This window comes from Schistocerca serialis, chromosome 2 (genome assembly GCF_023864345.2).
Source record: "Schistocerca serialis cubense isolate TAMUIC-IGC-003099 chromosome 2, iqSchSeri2.2, whole genome shotgun sequence".
NCBI lineage: Eukaryota > Metazoa > Arthropoda > Insecta > Orthoptera > Acrididae > Schistocerca > Schistocerca serialis.
Genome location: NC_064639.1, coordinates 127,450,651 through 127,469,338, shown reverse-complemented (window position 1 = coordinate 127,469,338; position 18,688 = coordinate 127,450,651). Strand labels below are relative to the sequence as shown.

The following is an 18,688-nucleotide window of genomic DNA, read 5'->3' as shown; positions in this document are numbered from 1 at the left end:
TGTCACCTTGCTGTTGAGGTACAGAGTCCTGTTTCAGTGGGAAGACGAGCGGCTGGCAGTGACCGATAACAAGCTCTGTATCAACAAGCCCACAGCTCACCCATGGAGTACTTCCTTCAAGTCACGTCTGCAGGACGAGGTCCTTCTTACTCGTCGTTGCATAGGCCACAGCCCTATGACACATGGATTCTTATTCTCGCGAGAGGACCCTCCAATCTGTAGTGCTTGTGGCGTGCAGATCACGGTGCGCCACATTTTATTAGACTGCATTTTATTTGCTGACCACCGGACTGCGGCGGATCTGCTATCTATTTTATGTAATGCTCAAATGAATGTGGTTAGGGTTTTAAAGTTTTGTGAATTGTCCAACATTTTTAACAAGATTTTAGGGAGATGTTCTTAATGTGTAAAAGGGTGGCCTGCTTACCGTAGATTTTTGGAAGGGGTCAGCCAGTCAAATTTCCCTGCAATTTATTTCTTCTGTCTTTTGTTTTCTCTGTGTTTTAAATTCTTGCTTAACTCTCTTCCCTCCTATTTGGTTTTAGTGCACATGAGAGTGCATGTGATACACAGTGACCGTTCAGTAATTTCAAGTCCATGCATGTACAACACTTTTAGTTCATCTCCACATTTGTTTGTTTGTATAACCGTAACGGCGATGACGGCCTCGCCATTGGGCGCCCATTGGATCTCCACACACACACACACACACACACACACACACACACACACACACACACACACACTAGTTTGTTGCACTTTTTTTCTGCTTTTGTCAATATAATTCTTATTCGTTTCTTAAACGAAGTCTCTTCAGTGATTAAATTGTGCTCTGAGCAAAATTCTTCCAGGTGGCTTTGCCTTTCACTCTGTCCCCATAGTACATGTTCACCTAAAATTTTCCCCTCTCTTCCTTTCCCTGCTATCCAGCTTCAGTTCCCACGACAATTAAACTTGAAACTTCCATTACTATCTGAGTAATTCTGTTTACCTCATTTTACTTTCTAACTCTACAGCTCAGAAAAAGGATTCACCTGAAAGTTAGCAAAGTTCTCTGTATTGTTTATGGGCCTTTCGGCAAATCAATGTCTGTACTGTTCAGTTAGTTGTTGTCTTTGCTCCTTAAATTATATATATTCCGTCAAGATTTTCCATTACTCATTGTACGCAGTGTTTGACATAATATTCTTCTAGGATTTGCTCTGAAGGTAGTAATCAAATTAAAACTGTGCTGGTCCTGACTGTGTAGACTTCAGTTATTTGTTTGTTCATATATATGAAGAAATAATGGCAATACCTGTGTGGCTTTTTGGACATAAGTAATGGATTTTGACAGCTATAATGTAAATGGCTTTTGTGTACTTTTCAGATAATTGGCAAAACTCTACCGTATGATAATCTGAATGAAATCAGGCATCGACTGGAGGAGGTTTCACCAAATCTGGTTCGGTATGGCAACGTGGAAGAAGCAAACTTCTTTGTCCAAGCTACAGAACTGGCAAAGGTATGGTCTCTCTCTCTCTCTCTCTCTCTCTCTCTCTCTCTCTCTCTCTCTCTCTCACACACACACACACACACACACACACACACACACACACACACACACACACACACACATTGAGTAGACACAGATCAGAAATTGTATTTAGTTACAGATCAGATTTCTGCTTTGAAGATTTTTTTGGGAAGAGGATATAGCTGTATTTGTCACAGCCATATCATTAGGTATATCAGTATTGTTAAATTCCATTTTTGACCGTGCATTCTGCTATTTCAGACCTCTGATTTTGTAAAAAGAAAAAGAAATGGAATACACAGCCATATGTTCAAAATATTTATGATTCAGACAACTAGTTTCAGTGCTACATTTGCATAATCTTCAGATACTGTCTATGGAAAAACAACTTATATAGTTACAATGCCTGTGTCTAATAACTTAATTAATGTGAAAAATAAAATACCACAACTGCTTTAACATCATAAAAGGAACAAAATACAACCAAAGTACACTTGGAGTTTGCACATGAGTACATGGATAGTCTCCAACTATTGTAAATTTTGGAAAAGGGCAAAATATTAAACATGATACAACTGATAAATATACAGTGATGTACAAAAAACATGATATGCAGAAGGTTGTAGAAGTGGTGTAAGGTATGAAACGGCAGCAAGGAACCCACATATTGCAGTTCAGCTGCAAGCAAAGTGTACAAGCATAACAACATATGTAAATACAATATTTAGGATAGATGACCTCCAAGGAACAGAAGTAACAGTGTGATCTGAAGGGCTTGGTTGATGTAAAGGACGTGGAAATATTTGTGAATGCTGAAACCTTAGGTGTTGTGCACAATCTTATCTGTATGTAAAAAACAAAAAAAACTTATTAATAGTAACAAAACTAAAATAAAAATAAACGGCCAAAAACCATCCTTTGGTATCTAATACTCATTTAAAAAGAATCATCCTATGTAAATTAGTTGAACACTGTCATGGTCAGTGTACCTGCAGCAGTACTAGGACAGTGTGATACCATTATGTCTGGCTGCCTATAGCTAATGTCACATCAAAGTTGGGAGCAAGTATGGAACACTATCTGATACCCCATTAAATTCTTACCATTCATAGCAGACACCAAAATGATAAGTCATAGGTAAAACAGCATATTCTCCAAGAAAGGTGTACAGGACAATAAAATGAAAAGAATTTTGGAAGTTCCACATAAAAGAATACTTTGGTATAATTGAGAAATTGGTGCAACTAGAACATTACTGAATTCCATCAACTTAGGAATTGTATGAGCCTGTTCTGGAAGAAGAGAGAAGCTAATGCTTAACTAGAACCTTCCCCCCCCCCCCCCCCCCCCCCCCTCCACCCAAAAAAAAAAAAAAAAAAAAAAAAAAAAAGTCATAGCATTTAGTTAATCAATGTTTCTAAGGAATTACCTATGTAAATATTGGAACCCATAATATGATACATTGTGACAATCCACGACAAACAGTGTATGTAGAATGGTAGGCCCAAAATCGGTTGGGGGGGTGGGGGGGATTATATATCTACAAAGCTTTTCCAAGATGTGAACTCTTAGAGGGTGCTGTGGTTGTGTTTTGTTCCTGAAATGATGTTAAAAGAGTTGTGGTATCTTACTTTCTTCCATTAATTAAGTTGCTAGCCACCAGGATTGTAATTATATATGTTGGTTTTTGATAAAGGGGACCTGAAGATGATGCAGATGAGCATTGGAACTAGCTGTCTGGATAACAAATACTCTGAAAATATGGTATTCAATTTCCATTACTTATATTGTCAGTTGCTGTCCCACATCCACAAGAAGAATGCACTTTCACAATTTGATTTTGTGTCCCAGATTATCTTCTTAAATTTCACACTACTTTAGATCCAAGGGAAGAAGAAGAAGAAGTAGTAGTAGTAGTAGTAGTAGTCTACTATTATTGTTGTTGTTGTGGTTATGTTGATTAAGTAGCTTGTATTATCTATGGGGCATTCACAATAAGTATACTTTATTGAGACTCAAATGTGCATACTACAACAAGTGTACAGTATAGTGTTTATTTTGCGGTACTCTTTTTCCTTATATCTTGCAAATATTTCTTTAGAAAATTCAGAGAGATGATATGCATTCTAATCACAAACTCCTAAGCACCTTGAAGATGAGGTTTATTCATATAAAATGACTTATTGATGCAGCTAAGTTCTACATTCATAGAGTTAAGTTACTATTTCTATAAAGAGAAGACTGTCAACAGCCTGTTTTGAATGGCATCAAATTTGACTTTGTCCCGAAACCTGTATGCCTGTGCATTTTTTTCTTGCCACTCTCATAAAGGGTGCAGGAGGTTGAGGGAATTAGCTCTATCCTGCACAGACAACGTTACAGAAAGTTTTGTGGATTGGACAAGGTAAAGTCCACCAGCATTATATGCAGAATTGGCCATCCAGTTCGGCTGATCTGCTCTTGAAGGAACACATCTGGGACCCTACCGGGTGCCAGCTCCACTTCCACAATTGTTGGCCCATAATTTACTGGAATTGCACGACCTTTGCATAGAAATGTGGTGCTACTCACCTCCATAATTGTCGATACCATGCAGAAACACTACTGAATTGTGTTCCGAAGGTGGACCAACACACTATTAAGCAGGTGGTCATAATGTTCGGCTCATCAGTGTATGGCGTGTCTCCAGCAGGAGAAATGGAATCCAGATCCAGAGTATTAGTGAGTGTTAAGACTGAAATACACAGCTATGGTAATGGACATTTAAATGGTTCAGTAATTGGAGCTGAAATTCCCTTGTAAACTGATAACTGAATGTGTGACACTTGTTGCTGGAATTCATGGAAATTCCCAAAAATGAAAAAATTGAGGTGGACAGGGTTAGACTGGCTTACATAGAACTGGACTGCAACTATCTGGGTATACCTCCAGTCTTTAGTCTCTCTGAACAGTAAAGATTCAATGTGCTAGGTAGTGCCACCAGAATTTGCTCCTGTGAAGGGAAACACAGGTTTTCTGGGAGCTCATTGAGAGCATAGCCCTTGACAATCATTTGGTTTCATCAAACCAATGCACGCTTATATAAGTGGCCTTTATTGTTGTGATTACATTAATATTTACTAGGCTATCGTAGGGTCCAAGTATGATTGAAAGAGAAATAAAAGTTGAATGATGCATTACAGCATCTATGTTTTTAGCAACTGACAAGTACATGGTACATGTTGTGTGACATTCCTAAAAGCATTTCAGTATACTTTCACTTGTGCATTCAATGCACAAAGTCCTTAGTTTTTCTTTGTTGCATACTTTGTGAAGAATGGATGTGTGTTTTGGAGCTTGATTTTTTAAATTATTAATATGTAATGAGTATGTTGCAATTTCTCAAAAACATTATTTTGCATTTTGCAAACAAATTACAACAATGAATAGTGTTTGATACTATCATTATTTGCGATAGAAGAGGATGATTATCTAGTTCCTAGTTAACATATTTACTTGATTATCAGATGAGGTTTTGTCCCAAATTCGTAATTTGAAAAATACAGAGTTGCCTTAAATATGCAGATTAAACTGATGGTTCTTAGGTCAACATTCTTATGTCGTCTGATAGATTAATGTAAGAATAGTCTTACATTTACTTTGGAAGTTGAGTTTATGAGCAGATTTAATTTGGAGGGGTTGGAGGGGATCAGTGGCACCAGCTTTGTCAAACACTAGGAGGAATATGAGTGACAAGACCTGCCTCTCCTGGCAGCCAGGTATCAGGTCTTCTGATTGACCAGGATTATTGATGCCATAAGAAAGGCAGCTTGGTTGTTTAGTACAAGCCAATAAGATGTCTCTGCAGTATTTGCAGTTTACTTTGGTAATACTCAAAATGTATTTGGTAGGTAATTGTTGAAAGAATTTTGCAAGTTTTCAAACAGATGCATTGTATTTGAAGTGACATGTCTTTTTCAGTGCATGATAAAGAGAAAGTCTTTGAAATTATTAATGTGCTAAGTTTGCAGATGGAAATTAGAGTTGAGGAACACTCCATACAACAGTGCCACTAGTATGGGATTACTACGGAGACTTAAATTTTGAGATCAGATAGTGCAGCCTTAAAAATGGTAAACTCAAACTGAAAAGAAAAGTTTTTCAGCTTTGTAAAATGGCATGCTGGAAAAAAAAAAAAGTTAAAGAGAGATCTCAAAAGGGAACTGTTTACAAAATACTTGTGCATTCAGGCAGGTATTTAATCCCAATTAAAAAAAAATTTGTAATGTTTATTAATCAGAGGACATCAAAAATAAAATTTTCTCAAGGATCCTCTGAAGAAGAGGGAGGGGAGGGGAGGGGGGGGTCATCATCTTATTTTCACTGTCGCCATATACTTCGGTAAATAAGGTATATCATTTTACTACATCTCTTTCATGTGCTCTGTCCATCCTACTTGGGTCTTTGGAATCATTCTTCTTTCTACCCAGTTCAGATATTTCTTTTACCTTTTTACATTTTCCTTGAAAAGGAAATGCTTGAAAACCATGCAGTACCTTTATTTAATTTGTATTTCTTTACTCTGTTCCTGTAGTTCCCTATTTCAGCATCTGATGAAGTTACTCTTCGTGTTTCTCAAATAACATTTATGTCAGTCTTGTCTAATTTATGTAAATTCTTTGTATTTTGTTTTCAGAATGTGAAGACCCAGCTAGATAGCTTACCTCTTGATGTGAAGCAGAAAGAACTTGAAGATTTCTTCATGACTGATACCATAAGCAGAGCATCACCAACTATGGCGAAATGTGTCCAGGCTGTCCTCAAACAAAAACAGTCTAAATATTAATTGTGCAACTTTCTTGCTTCAGTGTAGTCTGATTGAAAACATTAAATTATTTCTTAGTGATAAATTATTTATGTACATATATTTATCACACATTCATAACATCTCTATAGTTTAGACCTGTTTTGAATGATTTCCACTAGGTACACTACAATTATTGAGATTATTGCTTCTCATAAGTATGGTCTGCAATTAAACAGCAAAGTTCATAATGTTCAATCATGCAACATTTTTTCATAAAATATTTATCTGTTTCCAGCATTGTAGTTGTGTGTGGCTAGTGTTGGGAATTGAAATTTGGATTCACGTTTTGTAAGATATGGAGGATGAGAGTTTATTTTTGTGTTTTTGTAAATAAGGTGATGTAAAGTGTATTGTCTGTATTGTCTGTCAAGATGTGTAGAAATTAAATTTAATGAATACATTACATCTTTTGATAAATGACATTTGTATTGCATTATCAGTTCCTGTTGAGGACATAGTTTTTATCATGGGAATGTAAGTAGCAGAGAGCAACTTTTGGTTATGGGGTTGGTGAAAACTGTGCAAGACTAAATAATTATTGCTGTTTTGGAGATATCATGAACCTGAAGAGTTTATTCTTTTTGTGGGATGTGCAGAATATTATCGTATGGAAGGTTCAAACTTACTTTAGAAGAAAGTTATCCCCCCTCTCCCCCAACCCTGTCGGAAAAAAATGTTGAAAGACCATACAATCATTCAGATCATTTACTAATATTATTATTAATACACCTAAAACACTGTCCTCTCCCTCCCTCCCAACTGTATAGTGCATAATATCATATTCTCCTTTTTCTCGCAATACATTGTCTCATTGCTCTATGACACACAGATGCTAATGATATTTAATAATTATATCAAGTGTTCCAAAATGAATATTGGGGTTTGAAGGCATTTAGCATTTATCACATTCAACTTACTATTATAAATAATACATGAAATGATACAATAATTTAAACAGTTTTGATATGTACATGTACATGTACTGTGTGCTGTGTGTACTATTAGAAAGCACTTGTCGCAAATATGGTGACTAGTGAACAGAAAGCTTTTTGTGTTTTACAGTTTGCAAGGACTGAGTCTGTTGTTACAGTGCAATATGCATTCTGTATTAAGTTCTGTTGGCATCCTCCCAGCGATAACAGCATCTGAATATGTTATCAGTTTGAAGGTGCTGCCTGTCTTTGGAAAGGAAACAGTATGGGACACTTACAGCTATATCCTTACCATTTGCAGTTGTTACTACAGACTACAGTTCACATGCAGTTGCAGTGGGACTCCTCTAAATTGAATGTGCTTTGTGCCATATGCTGGCAGAAAGTTTATGGGCCTTTCTTTTTTGGTCAAGCAACTGTAACTGGTGTTATCTGGATGCTCTAGAACTATGGCTCTTTCTACATTTGGAAGAAGCTTAACCACAGAACTTTATTTGGCAGTAAGATTATGTGCCACCTTGATGGCTACATGACTGATTAGACAATGTTGCTTCTGACCACTGGATTGACTGCAAGGAGCTGCATGACAGAGCTTGTTTTGCATTCATGTTCACCCGATCTGATGCCATGTGATTTTTATCTTTGGATTTGTAAAGGATCTACTCAAAAGGATTGAAGCAGTTTTTGCAAGAACTGCTCCAGACACACTGATCAAGGTTTGGGAAGAACTTGTCAATCAACTTGATGTCTACCCTGTGACGAATGGTGCTTGCATTGAAAACTTGCAAGAACATCTGTTTGAGAAGCTCCTTCATTTGCTGTATTATTGATAATTATAAATTGAATGTAATAAACGCTACAAAGTGTTAAAGCATCTATATCCATTTTGAAACACCCTTTGTATTCCACTATAAACTTTTGCATCTCTGGGAATGGATAATGTTCCCACCAAATTGTTAATTAACAATAATTCATGATCATGACTAATTTTATGAATATACCAATTTTAGTTTATAATTTTTTATCCAAATAAGAGATACACTGATGAGCCACACATTATGACCATGTGCTTAACAGTGTGTTGCTCTACCTTCAGAACATAAGGTAGCAGTTTTGTGTGGCGTGGATTGCATGAGTCAGTAGAAGGTTTCTGTAAGTATTCAGTATCAGATATCTACCGACAGATCATGCAGTTCCCATAAATTACAAGCTGATGGTTTGTTGTTGTGAAGCTCGCACTTGATAGCATCCCAGATGTGTCCCATTTGCTGAAATTGGGTGAACTGACTAGCCAAGCTATCAATGCGAGTTCACTATCATGCTCCTCAAACCACTGTAACATAATAAGGTATTTGACTGTTTTCTGGAAATCGTCATAAATGGTTAATTATGTCATTTTATGCACATAACATGACTTTTTCCTCCTCATGAATTTCAGTATTTTTATTTAGAAAAACGAAAGAAATCTGAATTTTTAGTTCAAACAATTTGAAATTCTACTAAAATGCTCAATTTGAGTCATGATGCCTGTGACATCACTGGCTAGCATGCTGCTCATTCACAGTGGTATCTTGTTTTGGTATTTATGTTTCGAAAAATCGGTTACAAGTAACATGTAGTGCCATATTGTACAAATACGCCTATAAAAAATCCTGAAAAATTGTTTTTGGGTGTTCCAAAGAACGAGAAGATGCATAAAAAGAGGTTACAACTTGCCAGTAGAGATCCAAAACAGGTGACAGTCACAAAGTGTGTGTCTGTGGGGATCATTTTGATGTAGATAAAAACTCCATAGGAACACGTTGTCCCTTGTAGTGTAATTCAATGTTTGCAAGATCTATCCTTGTGAGGAGCGATCCTGTTTTCCTTCACTTAGTATTACTATTGTCTTATGTGTACTTTATTCATAGTGCAGTTATGTCAGAGCTTTAAATTCTATATCATATTACATTTTTAAATTCTATATCATATTCCATTTTTATATCTATTTTCGTTTGTTAGCTTCATTTTGTGCCTGGCCAAATTCAGATGAATCACAAGGATGGTGTTGAGAAAGTGTTTTTCATGCCTGATGTATCTCTTATTTTGAAGAATCTGAGAATTCATTTAACAATTTCCATCCACCTTATTCTTCCCAAACAAGTCTATGAATATGATATGATTATGAGAGAGAGAGAGAAATTGAACATCGCTTGGAACCTACAATGAAATGTTATAATCCCAGGGCATTGTGATAAAATGAAAGTTAGTTCTGCTTAAACACTTTTAAATAATAGTTTCAGCAGCAGTTCAGTGTGCATTAGAACAACATATACTTTAAAATTCTGCTGCATCAACTGCATATTTTATAAACATAATTTTCTGGCAGTTTAAATTAATGACCAGGAGAAACAGAGAAACTACAATATGTAAAGCTGTTGAAGGCAAATGCAGTGATGCTCTAGCATCTCACATGATTGTTATTACATAGTCTCAAAATTTAAAATTTGAGGCAAGAGGTACCTGGAAAACAGTAGTTGTTCTGGCAATCAGAATTATCTTCTGAATGAAAAAGTTTACACTGTGCTTTATTGTGCACAATTTGCCCGGGAAAATCTTTTCAGTATAGCGGGAACAAATAATTCAGTTCCAGATTCATGCAGTTTTAAGACAATTCTGCAGCTTATTACTGCATCACAGTACCCCCATCCCAGTCACCATGCAATGCTGTTTTCACATTTCTTATTTTCAGAGTATAAAAAAATCTTTTTTTTTTTTTTTTTGAAGAATGAAAGGACAGTAAATGCATAAACTCTGGAAGGTTTCCACTACAGCCTTCACAAAATTCCTTTCCATGGTTGCAGTTGTAAATACATTTTCCAACACCAAATAACAAAACCGTTTGAGAAAAACTATGTAAAAAAACTAGTAACTAGCACATGATAGCTTCATCTTACCCCTGGACTGTGACATCAACAGAGCTGCAGCCAATAGCAGTGCTTTGTCACATGACAAAATCTTAAAATTTAATGACTTATTAAACGATTTTTAAGCTTTAATTACAGAAAAATAAGTTGTTTTGTGTGAATATTGATCAGAAATGCAATCCAAATGTTATAATCATTCAGAATAACAACCTTCCGAACCATAATTTTAACACAGAGATATAGCCTATTCTTGCCTTGTGACATGGTCAATTATCCTGCTGAAAGATGAAGACAACAAGTGTGAAGGGATGTAGCTCGACCAAAATAATATTCATGTAATCTATAGCTGTCATGGTGCCCTTAATTGCTACCACAGGTCCCATGGAAGCTCGGTTGAATGTTCTGCGCAGTGTAATACTGTACCCAGCATCCTGTGTCCATGGCACTGTACGGGATTGGAGCAGCTGCTGCCTGGATGATAGCTTGTGTGGACACAATCACTGATCTGGTGTAAGAAGAGATGTGAGCCATCCAACCACGTGTCACATTTCCATTAATCCATAGTCTAGACTTGAAGAGCTTACACTCACTTCAGCCTTAACTAACAGTGTTGTGGGGTTTTCATGATAACACACAGGAGTCATCTGCTGTGGTGTGCGAAGTTCAGCAACCTGCACAGAATGATGTGCTTTGAAACACTTGCTCCTGCACCTGCTGATCTGCCACTGATCTCTGTATGTCCTGCCTTACATAGTGGGCAAACCTTAGACCTCCACATTCCGCGATGAGATGTGGATTACAAACACTTTGTTTCCTACCCATGGTTGCAACAACTTTCCGTAGATGTTGATGACAGTAGCACTCAACGGTTGACCAGGTCTCAGTTTTCGAGATGCTGTATGGAGCATAAGAATCTATCCTTTGCCAAAGTTTCTTATGTCAGTGGATTTCCCGATTCCCCAATCCAAATTTTGCAGTTTCAGTCTATTATGAAGTTTTTTAGCATTATTTAATTATCTCATCTGATAGACACACACTGTGAAAGCTGGCCACTGTGGCTGAGCAGTTCTAGGTGCTTCAGTCCGGAACCACGCTGCTGCTACGGTCGCAGGTTTGAATCCTGCCTTGGGCATGGATGTGTGTGATGTCCTTAGGTTAGTTAGGTTTAAGTAGTTTCTAAGTCTAGGGGACTGATGACCTCAGATGTTAAGTCCCATAGTGCTTAGAGCCATGTGAACCATTTGAACACTGTGCAAAATTTGTACGCAGATGAAAGTGGATCTTTGATAACTTATTTTAAATTAGTATGTTAAAAAAGTGCAGCCCAGAAGTGTGTGTGCCTTTCCCATTGCTTTTAGTTGAAAGATTTTTTTGTTTCACATTACAACAGCAGTTTGGTCTTAACTTACTAGCTTGAAAATACTGTAGAGTATAATAGCTTGAAGCTTTGCATATTAAATCACAACAATATTGTATTATTTCTAGACTTTTGTTGTGAGAGAGTTAATAGTTACGCTCATCTATAGCTCACGTCACTTAAGACAGCGCTTCCGCACGTAGAGGCGGAGCAGTGGAGGGATGAGAACTGCGCATGTGCGGCATCAGTGTGTGGCAAAGGAAGTCCACATTGCCGAACTGCGTTGCTGCGGACAACAGCTGGGTTCATTTGCCTAAGGTACATTGTATTATACGTTCAAATCTATGAGGGGAATAGTAAATATTAAAACCAATTTCGGTCAGTCGTCATGAGAGAAATTTAAAAAACGTCTTGATGACGTGTCCACAGATTTACTGTGGGCTGTGGGAACAGCTGACACAGCTTTGCGAAGACGTGAAGTACAATTTTTCTCAAAATGACAATTGTCTAATGACAAGATCATTGAAACTGCTTGTAGTAATTATCACTTATTGCGATTTGAACTGTATTAAAAGTAAAAATTTAATAAATGAGAAAATTAACTTCAAGCAAAAACCGAAATCATTATATTTGCTTGACAACTGCTTCCACTCAATAGGATTTTTAAGAATATGTATGTGTTGATGTGTTTGATTGTAATTAAGTGCAATCACTGCGCATAAAAAAGAATTAGTGGTAGAAAAGACTAATGAAAAGACTATTGTAAAAATGGTTAGGACATTGTCATATTTTTCGCTGTTAATGGGCATTATGATGTAAACTAAATCGTTCGACATTACAGTGAGAGACTGCATTTATAATCCATTGAACAAGCAAACAATTAACCATCATCTGTGAATAACTGCAGGGAATGATGACAAATAAATCGAAAACCACTGATATCTCATCAAGTAACAGTTGCAGTCATTTTATGGCCTTATCCAGTTTGTAACTTGAAAATAACAGGGATGTACAAGTGGAAATATCAGACTTTTGACAAATTTATGCAGCTGCATTCTCACGTACTAGAGCATACAACATGGTGGGAGAAGCTTAACTTTTCCTTGGGCAATATGTTGAACATTATAGTCTGCATAATTCAAAGGATACAAAGTCCTAATCAAAACTGCCATGAAGGTCTTTAAAACTAAGAAATATTATTAATACTTTGTTTCAAAGTCTACATAATAATACCATTGTCATTTCTATTTGAGTCTGTTTCCGAACAATCTGATTGTATATTTACGATGATAGGTTTAAGGCTAATATCCATCATCACTTCCCTGTTGTCGAATTATTGTTTCTGAAGCTTTTCAGCTTGCCACACAGACTGTGCCCATGCTTCAGATGGGATGTTATCTATTGCCTCATGCACAAGTGATTCAGTGAATGTTATCTTGAATGGTTTTTTAATCCCATATAGCCATATCCTTTGCTCAAATTAATTCCATAGGGCTACACTGACAGTGACACATAACTGAGAGACCCCATTCACGTTAAAGGAAGTCAAGTTTGTATGTTCTGCCACGTGACTTGTATAAATGAAGGAGCTGCAGGAGATTGACACAAATCTGATTTATACTGTGCTTAATATTTTTAAGCCAGGGAAAAATATCCATTTTTCTGGTGTTTGTACTTGATGTTTTGTCTGTAACAGTTGAAATATAACTGACAATGACCGACTTTGAAGCAAATGCCAAGAATTGTGAATAACGTCATGAGACTGACAGCGTTCATTTCCGAATGGTAGTCGCTGCTTTTTTTGTTACACGTAATTACAAGTATCTGAGAGTAAACAGACCCAGAAGAAGAGTCAGCATGCTGAATAATTATCTGAGAACCTATTCCTATGAAAACTTTTAAACCACCAGTCCCATCATTCATTTTCCAGCAGATTTCCTGGAATGATTCTTATTGACCCTTGTTTCATCAAGGTAATAAACTGTTGGACTACCCCCTTCTCGTGTATCGTGAATCTTTGTATGGGATGTAGGTAGTGCTGCATCTCTATCACTTCTTTGGTCTAAAAATTCTCTTCTTAACACATCTGGAACAAATGTCTTAAAACTCTTTGCATTGACGAAGCACTTACCATTGAAGCCGGTTTTCTCCTGCCTAACTGTAACATGTTCTTGTGATGTTGGGCATTCATAATTAACATGGAGTACTTTGAAACATTGTTGTTAAAACCATCCATTTGTGTTACAGGTTCCTTACAATTTTGATGCTTTCTAGGCAATATGAAACCAACTTTTTCTACGGTTCCTACAGCTCTGACACTTTCCCTTGCAATACTCTTTACAGTTCTCTTGCTGACACCACACGGTTCTGGAGTCTGTTCTTGTGTCTTCAAATGTCAACGGTAGGAGGCCTGCGTTTGAAAAAGTTATAAATGCGGTAAATAATACCCCTGGCCTGGTTGTGAAGCATTTCACTTTGTTGCCGTCATCTGGCTTTTAAAATCGCGCTTAAACATTCACAGTGACTGTTGAATGAATAATTTGGATGTCATGAAGTACGGCAACAGTGCAGCATCTAGGAGTGAGATTCTTGCTGTCTAGCTGTAACTCGCTGCTAGCCGCTCATTAAGAGAATGATTATTATTGGGTGCCAGTGGCTAGTGGAGGGGAATGCGCAGGACGGCTGAAAATTAGGCCATCATCTCGCTATAGAGCGCAGTAGTCCACAAACCCACAACAGGCCACAGCAGTCTACCCACCCCACCGCTGCCCCATACTGAACCCAGGGTTGTTATGCAGCCTTGCGCATGAAGCAACAAACGTTTCACCATCCTGGCCATTCTGTGGCCGTTTCTAAGAGTGGTAACTGATGTGACACTGCTCCTTCTGATCCTTCGGCCTACCCTCCCTGGCCACCCCGTGGGAGGAGGGTCAAGCTGGCTGGCTTGGGTTGAAACCTTTCCCTCGGTATCTGGTTTGCATCAGGATGGATGGGGGAAATTTTGCCACGACCAAGCCCTTGTTTTTTGTGGAGATGATTGAAGATAAGTAGGGCGAAGTGGAATCGATGAGTAAAATGCAGTCTGGTGCTTTGCTAATAAAGACATCTTCTGCTGCCCAATCTGACGCCCTGCGTGCTTGTGACCGTCTCGGTTACGTCCCAGCCTCTGTCACACTCCACCAGTCTTTGAACTCGGTACAGGGCATTATTTTCCACTGAGATCTTCTTCTCCAAACTGACGAGGAGCTCCATGCTAACCTCGAGCGGCGTGGGGTTTGTTTTACCTGCCGTGTGCAGCGAGGCCCTCCAAACAATCGCACCATTACGGGCGCCTTTATCCTGGCCTTCGACGGGGATGTCCTCTCAGAGGAGGTCAAGGTAATGGTGTATCAGTGTGATATAAAACCTTATATTCCACCACCGATGAGATGCTTTAAATGCTTATGGTTTGGACATATGTCTTCCCGCTGCACCACTGATCCCTTCTACGGTGACTGTGGGTGCCCCCTCCATGGGGGGAGTGCCTGTGCTCCCCCCCCCCCCCCTCCCCATGAGGGGTGTGCCTGTGCTCCCCCACCACTGTGTGTAAATTGTCATGGACAGCATTCTCCACGCTCGCCTGTATGCCCAGTGTTTGTGAAAGAAAGAAGGACTCAAGAGTACAAAACCTTAGATTGGCTCACCTACACTGAGGCTCATCAAAAGTATGACCGGCTCCATCCTGTGTCTATGTCTTCTACTTTCGCTTCCATTACGTCCATTCCCCCTCCTATCCCCTCCTCTTGCCAGCCCCACCCCATTCGCCCCATGCGGAGATCTGGGGTGCAAATTTCTCGACCTCCGCTATCGGGTGGAGAAATGTAGGGTGCCCCTGAATAGGTCAGGTGTGCATTACACGCAGGAAGCGGCTACAAGGGTAGCGGAGTATGTGTGCAGTGCACATGTGGGTTTTTTTAGGTTAGAGAATTCCCTCTCAAGGCCCAACATGACACCTCCTGAGACGCAGCAAAGTAGTAATAGGCAAAACGCAACAGGGAATAACAATATTAATGTGGCAATAGTAAACTGCAGGAGTGTCTATAGAAAGGTCCCAGAACTGCTCTCGTTAATAAATGGTCACAATGCCCACATAGTACTAGGGACAGAAAGTTGGCTCAAACCAGATGTAAACAGTAATGAAATTCTAAACTCAGATTGGAATGTATACCGCAGAGACAAGCTGGACAGTGAAGGGGGAGGCGTGTTTGTAGCGATAAGAAGTGCAATAGTATCGAAGGAAATTGACGGAGATCGGAAATGTGAAATAATTTGGGTAAAGGTCACGGTTAAAGCAGGCTCAAACATGGTAACTGGATGTCTCTATAGGCCCCTTGCTCAGCAGCTGTTGTGGCAGACCACCTGAAGGAAAATTTGGAAAATATTTAGAGTAGATTTCCCCACCATGTTATAGTTCTGGGTGGAGATTTTAATTTGCCGGATATAGACTGGGAGGCTCAAACATTTATAATGGGTGGCAGGGACCAAGAATCCAGTTTTTTAAGTTTTTTATCTGAAAACTACCTTCAGCAGTTAAACAGACAACCGACTCATGGCCTTCATGACCTTCTGGTGACAAACAGACCCGAACTATTTGAAACAATTAAGGCAGAAGAGGGAATCAGTGATCATAAAGCGGTTACTGCATTGATGATTTCAGCCGTAAATAGAAAAATTAAAAAAGGTCGGAAGATTTTTCTGTTTAGCAAAAGTGACAAAAAGCAGATTTCAGAGTACTTGACGGCTCAACACAAGTTTTGTCTCAAGTACAGATAGTGTTGAGGATCAGTAGTCAAAGTTCAAAACCATCATACAATATGCATTAGATGAGTATGTGCCAAGCAAGATCGTAAGAGATGGAAAGGAGCCACCTTGGTACAACAACTGAGTTAGAAAACTGCTGCAGAAGCAAAGGGAACTTCACAGCAAACATAAATATAGCCAAATAAAGCCTTGCAGACAAACAAAAATTACGCGAAGCGAAATGTAGTGTGAGGAGGGCTATGCGAGAGGCGTTCAATTATGTCAAAGTGGTAGGTAGATCAAAACAAAATGTCCAGACATTCTGTGACCAAAATGGTACTGAAACAAGAGGATGACAGAGTAAAGGCCGAAATACAAAATGTCTTTTTCCAAAGGTGTTTCACAGAGCAAGACTGCACTGTAGTTCCTTCTCTAGATTGTTGCGTAGATGACAAAATGGTAGATATCGAAATAGACGACAGAGGGATAGAGAAACAATTAAAATCGCTCAAAAGAGGAAAGGCCACTGGACCTGATGGGATACCAGTTCGATTTTACACAGAGTACGTGAAGGAACTTGCCCAACTTCTTGCAGTGGTGTACCGTAGCTCTCTAGAAGAGTGTAGCGTTCCAAAGGATTGGAAAAGGTCACAGGTCATCCCCATTTTCAAGAAGGGATGTCGAACAGATGTGCAGAACTATAGACCTATATCTCTAACGTCAATCAGTTGTAGAATTTTGGAACAGGTATTATGTTAGAGTATAATGACTTTTCTGGAGACTAGAAATCTACTCTTTAGGAATCAGCATGTGTTTCGAAAAAGACGATTGTGTGAAACTCAGTTCGGGCTATTCGTCCACGAGACTCAGAGGGCCACAGACACAGGTTCCCAGGTAGACGCCATGTTTCTTTGACTTTTGCAAGGCGTTCAATACAGTTCCCCACAGTCATTTAATGAACAACGTAAGAGCATATGGACTATCAGACCAATTGTGTGATTGGATTGAAGAGTTCCTAGATAACAGAACGCAGCATGTCATTCTCAATGGAGAGAAGTCTTCCGAAGTAAGAGTAATTTCAGGTGTGCTGCAGGGGAGTGTCGTAGGACCGTTGCTATTCATAATATACATAAATGACCTTGTGGATAACATCGGAAGTTCACTTAGGCTTTCTGCGGATGATGCTGTGGTATATCAAGAGCTTGCAACAATGGAAAATTGTACTGAAATTCAGGAGGATGTGCAGCGAATTGACACATGGTGAAGGGAATGGCAATTGAATCTCAATGTCGACAAGTGTAATGTGCTGCGAATACATAGAAAGAAAGATCCCTTATCATTTAGCTACAGTATAGCAGGTCAGCAACTGGAAGCAGTTAATTCCATTAATTATCTGGGAGTACGCATCAGGAGTGATTTAAAATGGAATGATCATATAAAGTTGATCGTCGGTAAAGCAGATGCCAGACTGAGATTCATTGGAAGAATCCTAAGGAAATGCAATCTGAAAACAAAGGAAGTAGGTTACAGTACACTTGTTCGCCCACTGCTTGAATACTGCTCACCAGTGTGGGATCCATACCCGATAGGGTTGGTAGAAGAGATAGAGAAGATCCAACGGAGAGCAGCGCACTTCATTACAGGGTCATTTAGTAATCGTGAAAGCGTTATGGAGATGATAGGTAAACTCCAGTGGAAGACTGCAGGAGAGACGCTCAGTAGCTCGGTACGGGCTTTTGTTGAAGTTTCGAGAACATACCTTCGCTGAGGATTCAAGCAATATATTGCTCCCTCCTACGTATATCTCGCGAAGAGACCATGAGGATAAAATCAGAGAGATTAGAGCCCACACAGAGGCATACAGACGATCCTTCTTTCCACGAACAATACGAGACTGGAACAGAAGGGAGAACCGTTAGAGGTACTCAAGGTACCCTTCGCCAGACACCGTCAGGTGGCTTGCGGAGTATGGATGTAGATGTAGATGCCTTCAGCCTCCTCCTCCCTCTCCCACTCCCCCTCGCTATCAGTACCCATATCCTACCCTTCAGGCACTGCTCCCCCTCCCCCGCTGGAGAAGTGCTCCCCTCCTTTGGCGGCCACTGGTGCTGGAGCTCCCTCCTGGGACTCCTCTTCCCGGCACCCCCCTGAAAGGCGATCTAAGGCTCCACATCGGCAGCGCGATCCACGGCCAGTGGGCACCAAGATTGCCCGGTGTAATTCCACGCCCGCCCTTGCTGATGTCTGCCCTTCTCTTCCTTCCCAAGAGAAGAAGCAGAAACGCAAGAACAAGGGCAAGGCCCCTCCAGTACCCCCTGAGGTGCAGCCTTCCCCTCCTCCAGTCAATGAACC

At 39.4% G+C, this 18,688-nt stretch overlaps 1 protein-coding gene across 2 annotated transcripts in view; it reads left to right on the top strand.

Annotated features, from left to right (window-relative positions):
• LOC126456816 (NADH-ubiquinone oxidoreductase 75 kDa subunit, mitochondrial) overlaps window positions 1-6,779 on the top strand; it is a 90,506-nt gene extending 83,727 nt beyond the window's left edge. For both annotated transcript variants that reach the window (XM_050092610.1, XM_050092609.1), the window contains exons 13-14: window positions 1,370-1,504; window positions 6,192-6,779. In XM_050092610.1, the coding sequence (XP_049948567.1) occupies window positions 1,370-1,504; window positions 6,192-6,341 (285 nt within the window). In that variant the 3' untranslated portion in view covers window positions 6,342-6,779. The remainder of the gene's footprint in view (window positions 1-1,369; window positions 1,505-6,191) is intronic.
• Window positions 6,780-18,688: the final 11,909 nt, after the last annotated feature.